This window comes from Crocuta crocuta, unplaced genomic scaffold, assembly GCF_008692635.1.
Source record: "Crocuta crocuta isolate KB4526 unplaced genomic scaffold, BGI_CrCroc_1.0 scaffold25, whole genome shotgun sequence".
NCBI lineage: Eukaryota > Metazoa > Chordata > Mammalia > Carnivora > Hyaenidae > Crocuta > Crocuta crocuta.
This window is the reverse complement of record NW_027532015.1, coordinates 1153250-1168144: the sequence shown is the minus strand read 5'-3', so window position 1 is coordinate 1168144 and position 14895 is coordinate 1153250. Positions and strand designations below refer to the sequence as shown.

General features: G+C 39.1%; 1 protein-coding gene across 2 annotated transcripts in view; it reads right to left on the bottom strand.

Annotated features, from left to right (window-relative positions):
* Positions 1–14895, bottom strand: part of SYNE1 (spectrin repeat containing nuclear envelope protein 1) — a 457258-nt gene that overhangs the window by 99046 nt on the left and 343317 nt on the right. For both annotated transcript variants that reach the window (XM_077775982.1, XM_077775981.1), the window contains 9 exons: positions 12555–12728; positions 11050–11181; positions 10118–10314; positions 9303–9435; positions 8787–8969; positions 7382–7531; positions 6386–6562; positions 5755–5910; positions 117–272 (listed from right to left, as the gene is read on the bottom strand). In XM_077775982.1, the coding sequence (XP_077632108.1) occupies positions 117–272; positions 5755–5910; positions 6386–6562; positions 7382–7531; positions 8787–8969; positions 9303–9435; positions 10118–10314; positions 11050–11181; positions 12555–12728 (1458 nt within the window). The remainder of the gene's footprint in view (positions 1–116; positions 273–5754; positions 5911–6385; positions 6563–7381; positions 7532–8786; positions 8970–9302; positions 9436–10117; positions 10315–11049; positions 11182–12554; positions 12729–14895) is intronic.

Here is a 14895-nt window from a genome sequence, read left to right as displayed (position 1 = left end):
AAATTTTGATAGTCTGTGACTACTCAATTAATTTAGGAAAACCAAAACCCATGACATGTTTGGACAGGAGATGGCAAACATGGTCTTAAAGTCAGGTCTCTGCAAGCAGTGATTACCATGTGGTCTAAATTTGCCCAGGTTTGGTTGAGCTCCCGCAGCGTGCTTGTGACAGCACCAGAGACGTCTTCTTTCTTGTTCTGAATCAAAGCAAGTCCATTCTGCTCAATTTTCTCTACTTCTTTTTCTTTGGCTCTAATCAAATCTTCTAGATCCTGAGAGATTAAAAATAGTCACTTCAAATTGTTCTATTACAGAACTCCACAGTGCACTGAAATTGAGCCATTACATAGTCTCATATCCCTCCAATTTTTTACTAATAACAAAAAACTTTTCATTTTCAGGAGAGGGTCTTCACACAGCAGTACTTGTTCTTACATTAAATTTTTTAAACAGTCCTTTTATTCCAAGACAAATTAGCATAGCTCATAAAAAGTAAAATTTGATTACCTAATAAAGACATGGCACCAGGTAATTTTTTTAAGAAGCCAGAAGGAAAGAAATATATGTGAGACATAGTAACATAATTTATATTCTTAAATTCATATATCTTGGCATTGGAAAAGTTACACAGCCCTAGGCTGACATGCAATAGAATGGTATTCTGGGCCGCAGCATCTAAGTTTAGTTACATTTCTGCTACTGTTAAAATGTGGCACTTTTTTTTTTTTAATGTTTTTTTATTTATTTTTGAGAGAGAGAGAGAGACAGCGTGAGCAGGGGAGGGTCAGAGAGAGAGGGAGATACAGAATCAGAAACAGGCTCCAGGCTCTGAGCTGGCTGTCAGCACAGAGCCCGATGCGGGGCTCGAACCCACAAACCGTAAGATCATGACCTGAGCCGAAGTTGGACACTTAACCAACTGAGTCGCCCAGGCGCCCCAAAATGTGGCACTTTAATCTAGAAACTTCCACTGGGTCTGTTTCTTCAGGCAGAAAATCAGAATCTCTTTTAGCCTTTCTTTCTCTCTGATTCTGTGATTCCAAAAGGTTACAGGCTTTCCCTCCAGGAATCAAATCTTGCTTTTCTTTGGGATGTGCTTTTATAATGGTCAGTATCAAATCTTCGAAAAAGAAAATAAAAGAGGCGACACTCTGGAGAGCAACCTTAACCAGACATTATAATCCTAATTTATATTTTCATGCCATTTGAGACTTCGGAAAGCACAGTATGGGAGGCTGAGATGGCTATCAACATTTACTGGGTAAATCAGTGGGAGATCAAGACCTATAAGCTTGGGTTACAGCGCTGGTGAGGCCTGGAGATGGGATGAGAACCCAAACCTTTAGCGCCTACTGATTCCCGGGGCAGTGGTGGAGGAGAGTACCCAGACGTGGCTTCTGGAAAGGATGTAGATTCCAGGCTGGAGTGATGTGAGAAGCTATATATTAAGGCATGGTTGCATGCTTATATTCAGGAGTATACCTCCAGAACTAGATATGGAGAGGGGCGCCTGGGTGGCTCAGTCAGTTAAGCATCTGACTTCGGCTCAGGTCAGGATCTCGCAGTTCATGAGTTTGAGCCTCACATTAGGCTCTGTGCTGACAGCTCAGAGCCCGTAGCCTGCTTCAGATTCTGTGTCTCCCTCTCTCTCTGACCCTCACCTGCTCACACTTTGCCTTTGTCTCTCAAAAATAAATAAACATTAAAAAAAATAGCTAGATATGTAGCTATGTAGGCTTTGGAGGTTAGAATGAGAAAATTCCAAAAAAAAAAAAAAAAAAAAAAAAAAAAAAAAAAAAAGAATGAGAAAATTCTAAAATAATATATATGAAATGCTTTTTAAGCTGTTAAAAACTCAGCTCATGTAGAACAGTATTATAATATTCAACTATTTGGTAATCAGCTATGAGGCAGTACCAATTTATTTATTTTTCTATCCTTAATTATCATGAAGCTATTTTTTTCTTGATGTATTAATTAGAAACTCATGCAATTAGTAGCCTGAGGAGATCACTTCTGTTTCTAATATTGTTCTTTCATTTCCACTTCATAATTCTGTCAATATTTTGACAGCTTTGATAATTAACCAGAGAATGAATACAATGATTACTAGGGTGATAGGTCCTCTATGCAGTATAGAAAACATCATTAATTTCACTATTTAAGGATCTCTCTACTTCTTTATTTTTTATTTTTTTTACGTTTATTTATTTTTGAGAGACAGAGTGAGACAGAGTGTGAGGGGGAGGAGGGGCAGAGAGAGAAGGAGACACAGAATCCGAAGCAGGCTCCAGACTTTGAGCAAAGTTCAGCACAGAGCCTGACATGGGGCTCGAACCCATGAACTGTGAGATCATGACCTGAGCTGAAGTTGGACATTTAACCGACTGAGCCACCCAGGCGCCCCTCTACTTCTTTAAAAGATTAACCATAACAATCCTTCCAACATGTCTTTACTAGGATTCTAAACTCCGGCCATAGGAAATAAATTTATTCTTATTTACCCATAGATGTTAACTTTTTCATTGAGCAATATTAAATGAATGACCCATTGCTTAAAAACACATCCCTGAAATGCCCTGCACATTTATGTTGGCATAAAAGCAAAACCCAGGAAGGAAAAAAGACTGAAGTATATATTTTGTGCAAAATCAAAATGTGTTTTCCTTTCCTTTCAATAATAATTAAAGGATGATTGTGTTTCTGATCAATGAAGAAAAAACCCAAACTTAACATTTTTTGCTGTAATAAATCATTCCTAATATGAGTTAATTCATAAATATCATTCTTTATGTTGGTTTAAATTAATAAATCACTTCTGAAAGAATGGGAAAGTATTCAAGATGTTTTAAAGAAAATAAAGCTTGAATCCAGTCACTGATTTAAGCCTGCTGGCTTGAATATCACACTTTGGTCCAGAGGAACAATTTCTCAAAAATGACAATAAATTTTTATCAAGGTTTGCGGTTTTGCCAAATAGAGCCTGCCATTAAGCTATGGTGATTTATATGTGATGCCCCCAAATAACCGTGTGGGTTACTTCCACTCTGTTCTTTGTCTCAAAAAAAATGACTAAATTTGAAATCACTAACTGGCATTGATGTGAAGTTCTTTAAACCACATTTCAAGCTTTTCCTCCTGACACCGCCTGGTGTGACCTTCTGGGAGACTAAAATTTGTGTCCAAAAAGGAGTAAAACTTGGCCAAACCTCTGTGACATCTTCTGATAGTAATGTCTTTGTTAAATAAAAGGTACAGGCATGGGGAAAAAAAGCAAAATAGAAAATGGCAGAAAAAAGTACATCAATGAGATGAAAAAGTAGCTCTCTGCCCCTGCCCCGCTTGTGCTCGGTCGCTCTCTCTCGCTCGCTCTCTCTCTCTCTGTCTCAAAAATAAATACACATTTCAAAAAAAATTTAAAGGGGTGCCTAGGTGGCTCATTTGGTTAAGCATCTGACTTTGGCTCAGGTCATGATCTCCTCATTTCCGAGTTTGAACCCCACATTGGGCTCTGTGCTGACAGCTCAGAGCCTGGAGGCTGCTTTGGATTCTGTGTCTCCCTCTCTATCTGCCCCTTCCCACTCATGCTCTCTCTTTCTCAAAAATAAATAAACATTAAAAAATAATAATAAAAGAAAAAGGAGAGAAAGAAGAAAAAAGTCAGCGGTGCCTGGGTGGCTCAGTTACTTAAGTGTCCAACTTCCACTCAGGTCATGATCTCATGGTTCAAGCCCTATATCAGGCCCTGTGCTGACAGCTCAGAGCCTGGAGCCTGCTTCAGATTCTGTGTCTCCCTCTCTCTCTGCCCCTCCCCCACTCATGCTCTGTCTCTCTCTCAAAAATAAACAAACCTTAAAAACAATTTTTTTTTAAAAATGAAAAGTTAATGCATTATTTCCTTCTAATAGAGAACGAAGAAGCACTAATCTTGCAAATTATCTTTTCATTTAAATGGAAACATTTAGGAGCTTAAGAGGTCAGATCTCTCATCCCTCAAAGTAAAATTATGAAATTCCAGATTTTTTGGTGCATTTTGATATACAAAATTGATGGCTGAAATCAGAAATACTACTAGCCCCTGGAAACCTGGAAATGCTATAAGACTAGCTGGTGCATAATTTTGGTCTTCAGCTTTTTCTACACCCACCTTCTGATGAGAAGCAGATTTTAAATTTCAGGGTATTTCTCTATACGTTGGTTTTGCCATATTTATCCACTATAGAAGTTACAATCCATGAGCTCGCCAGCCCGGCACAAGGGCATCTGCTCCTCTGTTTCTAAATGGAAAAGCTTTGACTGAGAGTTTAAATATATCTCTCCTTACATGTGCTCCCAGAAAAAACTGCTAGCTGGAAGGAAGATAGCTATGAAAGGCTTTTCTTTTTGGAGTCTACAATATAAAAACAAGATTTGGTGAAAGGTGTGTTTCTGTAGAATTATTTCACAGTTGAGTCTTCGACTCTTCTTTGGAAACACTACAGAGAGCCATCACAGCTGCTCCATATATGAAAAATTATTGAATTGTTTTAAAATTTTATTACAGCAGTACCTGTAATAACTCACATTTCTTTTTTTTTCAATATTTTTATTTATTTCTAGGAGAGAGAGAGAGAGAGACAGCGTAAGCAGGGGAGGGTCAGAGAGAGATGGAGACACAGACTCTGAAATAGGCTCCAGGCTCTGAGCTGGCAGTCAGCACAGAGCCCGACGCGGGGCTCGAACCCACAAACTACGAGATCGTGACCTAAGCGAAAGTCGGACGCTTAACTGACTAAGCCATCCAGGCACCCCAATAACTCACATTTCTTTAGCATAACCAAGAATACCTGAGCAAATATTTAGTGTTCCTAAGTCGCTGGAAAACATTCAGAGCGCGCTCAATCCACCTGACACAGACACTTACCATCAACAGTAGAAGGAGCAGATGCTGTGAAAAGCTTCCCATGGGACATGGGAGAAAGTAACATTGTCATCTGTGAAACACTCTGCTCCTTAGAGTTAAAAACAGAACTCCATGAAGCCTCTAGTGCTAACTTTCATTTACAGAAAATACAGAGGAGAGAGAGAGGAGCAAGTTAAATGACGTCTTAGAGAAAGTCCACCGGCTAATCCTGAACGTGGGACCAGTCTACAGCTTCTCTGGCAAGTTAACTGTATTAACAAATACTGAAGAGGCTTAAGAGGTCTAATAACAAATGGAGCATGTGGACATTGTTGTATCCCTATGTGAACAAGTTAACTGGGAAAAAAAAGACATTTTAAAGGAAATTGTAGAGACAGTGTTATGAGCCGAGCTTTGAATAGCATGAAGGGATTATTATTAAATTTTTGTGGTGATCAGGATGTTATGGTTATGCATGAAAATGTCAATCTCTTAGAGATGTGTACTGTATCTTGCAGGAGTAAAACAACATGATGTCTGGGATTTACTGTAAAATATTTCAGAAAAGAAATAATTCAGAAAAATATGCCATAATCTTAATAATGATTAAATCTGATGATCAGCGTATGGGAGTTAGTAGCATTGTGTCTACTTAAGAGTGTGTCTCAAGATTCTCATAATTTCAATTTATTTTAAATAGGTGAAAAAAATAATAGTTAAAGAAAAACCTCATAAACTCTCATAAGCAGAGAAATTCATTACCAAATACAACGTTTTTCAGGATTTAACTCTCAGCTCCCATGGCCAGGAAGTTCCTTTGGCACCTGCCACGAAACTATGACAAAGGTGCATCAGCTACCTGGGCAACGTACCTGACAGTCTTTCATTGTGCTCTGAACTGAGGCCTGGTCTCCAATTCGATGCTGTTGCTTTAGTCTGTTTTCCTGGGTTTCACACCAAGTTTTCAGACTCTGCACATTATTTTCATATTCTGACCAAGATTCCAATAAGCCTTCCAACAGCTGGATCTGAACACGCACAATGAAATGAAGTTTGCAATTTTATTTTAAAATCAAATCACAGGCACGCAAGCCACCATTTCCTCCAATTACTCAAGCCACTATTCCCTCTAAATGAAGAGTTTTTTTAAAATACAGCTTATTGTACAGAGGCTTAAAAAACAAATCCCATAAAGGGTAAAGCAGTGACTAACTAGTATTGGTAAGTAAGTAAAGTCAACTTGGAGAAAAGGCAAAAGAAGTCAAAGGGCATCTCTAAAAGAGCAAAACAATGTATAATGGGTGAAGAATAGAAGACAAGTAAAAAAATAATGAACGAGAGTAACGAACAGTTAGAGCAATGGGACTCGGGGTGTCCCCTTCAGAAACATTTGTGTGCTGCGTGAAGCTATACTGCTTGTGAAACGAGTTTTCTTTACAGCGTGTGCCTGGCCTTGGTGTGTCTGTGTAAATATGGACAGCAGAGGCCACGTGGCTTCCTTACCTTCTCAGTCACTAGACCCTGCAGGATTTGCCAACTTTTATTCATGGCTCCAAGTTGCTCAGCAAAATCGGTCTTATCACTGCGTTTACTTTCCACATCCTGACTGCTGATTTGGAGCACGGACTGGTTCACGAAGTCAACTGTCAGCTGTTTACAGTTAATATCTATCTTAAAACCCTGCAAAGTGAAGGGAGGAAATAAGGAAACAAGGTGATGGACATAAATAGCTTATATTTTATCAAGAATTGGAAAGCCTTAAATAACCTTATCTTACCATTCCATGATTTAGACCAAATGGCACAGTCTGTATATGTTTATATAACTCGTTATTATCAGAAGTTGAATAAATGTATATATACATATAATTTACAAACACACTGAACTTATAATTTTTTAAAGTATAAATATACTGACTTGAATATACAAAACTTTATAAAATTTTGAATTTATTAATGTAGTGAATATAAATATACATATACATTTTAGGTAGAGGATGTAGAATGGGATAAATTGTCTAAGCTCACTATAACATACTTATAAATTATAACAAATATTTTTATGATTTTTTCAATGACACAAAATCTTATTCAAAAATATTCCTGGGGCACCTGGATGGCTCAGTCAATTCAGCGTCTGTCTCTTGATTTCTGCTCAGGTCATGATCTTGCAGTTCATAGGTTCAAGCCCTACATCTGGCTGTGCACTGACAGAGGGGAGCCTGCTTGGGATCCTCTCTCTCCCTCTCTCTGTGCCCTTCCCCTGCTCGCTTGCTCTCTCTCTCAGAATAAATGAACACTGAAAAAAATTTTAAATTATTCCTAATACTGGACAGATTTTCTATGTCTATAACTAGGGAGGCAGTATTTTTACCCTTGTACCCTTATCTGGTCACTACGTACGAAACATCCACTCCAAGATCTGAGGTCCATAATTTGAGTTCTTTTGAATGAATAGTCCTAAAATATGAAAAGTTAAAAGAAAAAAATATTCCGTCACCTTATATTTCTGAAGGTATTCATGAATTGCCTTGTAACCTATTGAATTTTTTATATTCTCCTCATCCTTTTGAATAACATTTTCCATGAGGGAAATCCAAGTCATAAGTTCAGAAATGGCATGGCGAGAGGGCAGCTTATCCATCTGGAGCTGCCCAAGGAAGAGACAGAACAAGGCACAGAGGTTAAAATTGAAACCAAATTTCTGCCAACCCAAAAAAACCTCACATTAATATTTATTAACGTGCCAAAAGAGATAACGCTTCTTAATGACAGTTTTGGATCTTAATCTTATTAGGAGCTTGAAATTAAACATCAGGCAAACACAGAACAATAATAGTCATCTTATGTTCACTTGACATCCAATACTATAAACATTGAATAAACATTAACTAATTAATCAAAATACCAGCAAGAAGGAAATATTATTCTTATTTTATAGCTAGTTTTATGAGTTTAAAAAAAACTTAACTACAAAACATTCAACAGATGTATTTTATTAATTATCTTGTAAAAATTTCTGTGTATTATGACTCAGGAATGTTAAAGGAAGAAAGAAAAATACCACATTACAAACTATCATTTTCTAGATTTTTTGGCACTCTAATATTTATTCCTAAGAGCATGGCCAATTTCCTTACTCTTTAACTAAAATATACTTGGATTTCTGAATCTTACTTAATCTAACATACATTTTTGCCGATACTTATTGTAATGATTTAAAGGAACAGGGGCAATCACTTAAAATATTTATGGATTTCGATGTGGTACAGAAAGATACAGAGATGAATGTGAGATGTTCTCGCCCCGCCCCAGAAATATATAGTTGCTGACTAGGAGGGATAAGACTCAGACCTTAAACACAGCTTTCAGACCTGGTAGAGTGATGAATATCAAAGAGCGGTAAACGTATACTGCCTGGGATCCAGGGAAGGGAGGTATATTTCCAGAGAAGGAAAGTACTTAAATTTATTGAATGCCAGTTGCTCTATTATAGGTGAGATGATAGGTCTTTTAAATACACTGTGATTGAATGCTTATAACTACTCACTTTATGAGGGAGTGTAGTGACCCACATTTTACAAAGAAACAGTTTAAACAAGGCCAGATGAAGTTTCTACTACTACTACTACTACTACTACTACTACTACTACTACACACATACACACACACACACACACACACACACACACACACTAAAGAAGTCATCCTTGGAAGATACGACATCTGTAGGTATGGCTTGTAGAACAGTTTGCTTTTTGTATGCAGAACAATGAAAGACAGAAAAGGCAGCCTGTCCATGACAGAGCTGATCTAAATCTGTAAGCAAAAGCAGATTAGCACTCTTTCCATTTAATACTGCTTAAGTCAACTGTTATGAATTAAACCTAAGATGATTTCTCTACCTGGTGGAGCTTTTCCTGTACACTGGGAATATTTGTCAGCAGATCAGTCCACTGGCTATCAATGTGTGACAGCTCTGAGCGTAGGGAAGCCGTGTCCACCTTCTTTAATCGAAGAAGCTGATTTCCAATGCTCAGAACGGATGATTTCAGGGAAGATTTCGCATCCACTTCCTTGGAAAACTCCTAAAAGCAGCAGCAATGTTCAAATCGGGATTAAATAGTCAGTCTTTTAATTTACTAAAAGAGAACCATTTGCTACATAACAACTTTTTCTATATGTCTTGAAGGGGAGTGATGTTAAGCATGCCAGAGGACAAAAAAGTAGAAAGCATACCATCGCCTTGAATGAAAGCCAACAATGAAGCCACTCCTTGAAAATTACTTTAATGAGGCAACATTGAACCCTATTATTTTGCATAATCATTGACCACACATAGCTAACATTGACAAATTTTCTTCAGCTTGGCTTATTAAGTATATAAAATGGAATCAAATGCTTTAAATTCTTAGGCTTACCAGGAAAGCACTGAGATGATCACGGACCATTTCTAGTTCCTGTGGGACGGTCACAGATTGTTGAGTCCAAAATTCTAGCCTGTCTTTTGCAGACTGTAACCAGTGAATAAGTTCTGCAGATTCACTCTGATATCTGTAATTCCGTGAATGCGTCAATTCAGTAAAATCCAATACTTCCTTACTGCTAACCCATGTTATTTAGCAATGCCGATTTTAACACGAGAGGTACAGCAGGTTTGGGAGAATAATGTCCTGCACTGGACACTTTCAAATTCCCTTCAAATGTCTACATTAAGCAAGTTTCAGCTTTCCCATTTCTAAGCTGAATGGAAAAAAAAAAGTATATCTTTCTCCTACTTGTTCACATTGAGACTATTTAGAAAATACTAGATGACTATTATTAAAAGTTCTTAGAAATAAAGGTGGCATGGAAATAGAGTATTTCTTGATGTAAAATCAACCCTCCACTTCTCTTCAATGGTTCCCACTGCCCTTGAGAAACTGTACTTTCTCAAACATACTTTCCTTCTATGTCTCCTTCTAAGGTTTTGCTGTGAACAGTCACGTACAGTCAACAGGCAAGGGAGGATCAGAGGTCAAAGGTAAGCGGCAGTAGGTACCTGCTTCCCTGCCTACTTCGAATTGCATGTTTGTTCAACTGTCCAGGAATCTAACTGGAGGCTTTGTTTTTGCCTTTCTTTTCTGAATTATGAGCTAAGTGCCTAGGGGGATCTTCTCGTTTTCAAGCCCCATACCCAGCAGTGTTAGAGTCTGCAGCACTAACCTAAAATTATGCATCACAGTCACTGCATTACCTGGTCCAGTGTTTCAGCACTGTCTCCAATCTGTGAAGTTCCTTAGACACTTTGTTGGTATTATTTAGCCAGTGTTCTCCAAGCTGATTTAGCCGGCTTTCTAGATCGGAGCAGCTAATGGACATGAGCAGTCGCTTCCCATTATCCAATACCTGGTATAATTTGGGCTGGTATTCATTAAGGCTGGATTTCAAATGCTAAAATTGATTGAAAATACTGGGTTAAAAGTTTGGATGACGCATTTTTTTTCTCTTCAAGAATTATAGTTTCTCTGGTGCCCATATTGCTCCCCATCCCTATTAATCAGAATTCAACTGTTTGTACCCAAGTAAGATTAGAAACTCTGAGTTGGCTCATCTATATTTAAGTATAGAGGTTATTCTTTCTTTCTTTCTTTTCTTTGGTAGTAACTTTGGGTACATTTGAAACTATCAAGCTATGATTAAGAATAGTGTGACACCAACATGCACCACAGAAAATGCTCAGTCGAATTTTCAGAAAGAGATCTCATGTTAAAAGGAGAAAAATAGATGGCTCAGTTGGTTAAGAGTCCGACTTCGGCTCAGGTCATGATTTTGCAGCTTTGTGGGTTCGAGCCCTGTGTCGGGCTCTGTGCTAACAGCTCAGAGACTAGAGCCTGCCTCGCATTCTGTGTGTCCCTCTCTCTCTGCCCCTCCCCTTCTCACGCTCTCTCTCTCAAAAGTAAATAAACATGAAAAAAAATTTTTTTAAAGAAAAAAGATCTTATGTTCCTATTATAAAACAAATACTTAAAATCTATCTGCTTTCAACAATGTTAATAGCTTGAAATAAAAGTAAAAGTACTTAATAAAATATTTGATTGCAAATTTGTTTAGATTCAGTTAAACCATAGGGAAGTCTCAAAAGAAAATGTGGCAACTTTTCACACCAAGATACCAGTGGGCACTGACCTGGTAGAGTGTTATCCGGTCAATGAGCCTCTCCTCACTCTCCTCCACCAATCCCACACTTGGGATGCTACTTTCCACCACCTCCAGCTGTTTGCTGAGCTCCTGGTGGTCTTCATCCAGATGAGACCATGTCTAGAAATACAGTATCAGTCTGTGAGCTAAAAATTCTCATTATGGGGTGCCTGGGTGGCTCAGTCAGTTGAGTGTCTGACCTCGGCTTAGGTCATGCTCTCACAGATAGTGAGTTCTAGCCCTGCGTTGGGCTCTGTGCTGACTGCTCAGAACCTGGAGCCTGCTTTGGATTCTGTGTCTCCCCCTCTCTCTTCCCCTTCCCCACTCATTCTCTTTCTCTCTCAAAAATAAACATTAAAAAAAATCCTCATTAAAGAACCAAGATCTTCTTTTTGTGCAAAATATGCACTGACAGGTTCTCTTCAAAGTTATGTTGGAAGGGCGCCTGAGTGGCTCAAGTTGGTTAAGCGCCCACTCTCGATTTTGGCTCAGGTCATGATCTCATGGTTCATGAGTTTGAGTTCAAATCCCATGGTGGGCTCTGCACCGATGCCTGGGGTTCTCTCTCTTTGCCCCTCCCCTGCTCTTTCTCTCTCTCTCAAAAGAAATTTTTTAAAAAATAAATTTTTAAAAAAATAAAAAATAAACAGTTATGTTGGCAATGTTTGTGCTGGGGGTTTACTTTGGGAAGAAAAGATGGCTTTGAGCAAATAATCAGATGGTGACCCTTAAAAGCACTGCAAACAGGCTTGGGGCATCTGTGACCAACAAGCAGTACGAGCGTGGGCAAGTTACTAACCTCCTCTGAACCTCATTTATAACATCAGAAAATAGGTATAATAATGACTATCTTGTCGGTCATGAGGATTCAGTGAAATAATGTACACAGTGCATTTGGAACACAACAGGCATCTGATATGCACGGTTTCATTCTTTACCACAATAATGATGAATATATAGTTTCAGCAAAAGGGCAGGGTGTGTTTACTTCATGTAGTAAAGCAAAGTAAATATATTACATTCACAAACAAAAAAAGCTACCATAAACATTTAAGAAATAATAAATATATAGTATAGACATTCTACTAAGGAGAAATCCCCAACCACTCACTCCTAAATTCTCATTTTTATTTTATTTGAACCTGGAAAATCTTTTTAAGAATCATTTGAAGCCTTTTTCAATAATGGATAGCAGAGATCAGCAGCATTTTAGTCTTGCTGTCAAAACCCCAAATACCATCATGCCCTGTCCAAAGTCAAGTTTTCGGTGACTCCAGTTGACTCCCTCCATGGCACAGACTTCTCCAAACATGAAGAAGAAATACAAGAAGACCAAGGCAGAAACCGATGCCGAGCGAGGGAGCTCCAAACTTGGACTCTGAGAACTGGGAGTTCCAATTCTGAGGTGAATTGCATGAACAAATACGTCTTGCATTAAGGGTATGCTTTGCAGTTGGGTCTGCCGTAGGGAAGGTGTTGCATAAGAGTCTCACCTCTAGAATGTACTCCAACTCCACACCCCTCTTGTGAGCCCGTTTTAGTACAGCTGAAGCCTGTGCCGTCAGTTCTGTGTGGAAGTGAGTTTCCTGTAGCGCCGCAAAGCTGATTATCTTTCTGAAGAGTGTTTCCGTCAGGATCATATGAGACTCCAGGCCTTGAAAGTATTCCTGCAGTTTTTCAGGTAGAAAGAGGTCAGCGACTCATTCATACACCACCTGACAATAAAAGCTGCTTCAGGTGTAAAAGCTGATGGGACTCAGGCAATATATGAGCATTCTCTTTCCACCTCTGCTCATCCCTGCCTCACGTAGGCACTCATGGCTTCCTGCAGAGACGGGGACTCAAGCCTCCTAATTGGCCTCTCATCCCTCCCCTCAAGTGCACCGACACGTGCTGTGCTGTAGATACCCTGTTGCCACAGATAGAGCCCTTCAGATGTGACCAGCTGCTGCTTAAGCTCCTCTACCCTCCAAATGCCTCATCCCTGCGTACAATCTGGAAGACTCTCATTAACTCCACCACACAAACTGGCCTCCCTTGCCCCTCAGACACATTAGCAACCAGTCTCCCATTTTTGGCCTCTGTCTATACATCATACTTCCCAAGATGTCCTCACTTGACACATTCAGGACTCCTTCCTTTCTGGTTGGGCTTGAACTCTACTCTTCCGAATTCCCAGAGCATTTCTCATGCTCCAATACTCACTGCCAAGCACAGCCTGACATGCACTGGTTGCTGCTACACAGTTTTAAATTTTCCTTTTATTATACTTACACACAACAGAATGGTAAGCCTTGCATAGTCCTACAAATGTATTTTTAAAAATGACTTTTTATGTGTAACAGAGGAGGGACACAGGGCTTATCCCATTTCCTGTTCCCTCCACTGTGGGTAGGGCTGAAGGGCTGGAAGTTGATAACAATAGTGTACAGTATATGCTAAAACTCTACCAACTCTTTACGGATGAACAATTCTAGGAGGTAGGTAGTTTTAGTTCTCATTTTATGGATGAGGACCCTGAACTACCCACTCAATATAAAACATGGTCACTGTAGAGCTCTCCCTCAGAAAATGTCTGGTCAACAGAAGCCAGAATCTTCATTTTTAACTGACAATATTATATCATACACTCTTAAAGTTGGAAGAGAACTTGGAGGTCAGTTAGCCCCACATGCACCAAAAACTGATATTCCTTTTACAACCCAATCTTCTGCTAATGGCCAGGAGAGTTGTCTGTTCGATGGCAGCCTATTCCTTCTAGCGTTCTTTACTTATTGAGCCTACGTCTCTGTTATTTATGCTCATTGATCCTAGCTTCCTCTCTGGAACAACTCAGCACGATACTTTATTGCTGTTGTCAAAGATTTGAGGAAAACCAGCTGTGAACTTTAAAGCAATGTTTTCAAAGCCAAATGATAAGCCTTTAATAAATCACAAAGTTTTGGACAAAAATCTCTGGGAAAAATAGCAAGAAGTGCAATTCTCCGCCCTCCCCCCCACCCAAGGAAATTCACCTTTAGAAGCCACCACCGAGCTTCATGTTAACTATCTATAATCCAATGGGATTTTCAACGTTTCCATGTATATGACATGCCTACAGTCTGAGAGTTTAGGTTCCCAGACTGGCAAACTCCTCTTTCCGTAGTCATTTTAATAATGCAAGAGTGATTCATGTGTGCACATTAAACAGGCATTCCTTTACTAAGGAGTAGTGTCTAACCTGAGCTTGAAGGTGGCGTGTGGCAATCTCATGCCTCCCAAATTTGATCGTGTAGTAAAAGGACTCACTGTCCCCAGGGATAAGCCCTAGGGGCCTACAGTAACCAGAGGAGCCTGTGCTTAAGGGCCAGAGGAACTAAGTGATGTTCATTAATAGCCAGAAAGCAATCCCACAGAGGAGCAGGCAGCTCTGCATTCCCAAAGCCCAGTGAGGAGCTTTTGTCCAGGGCACCAGAAGGAGAGAAAACACCTAGGACTAGATGACTAAAGGCACATAAAAGACACAGAGGACAAAAGCAGAACTAAGAAGGAAGTTGGGCACTTTGAGGAAAGTCCCTAAGTTTCCCACTGATGGTAATTTATGATAGGAGAAAGCCTGGCTAATACTAGTGAGGAAGTGATCATTAAAATTACTAGGAATGTCGGTAGTCTTTTTAACCCAAAAAATTATACAAACATATCCTCTATAATTTTTCTGGGCTGTTGAATGCCCATACGTTTGAATAGATATTTGTTGATAAATTTTAAAGAGTAATTTATGCAAGAAGGAACTCATAGAAGATTGATAATGATAGGTTTTACTATATATCAGTGACTGAAAATATGCTTCTGCAA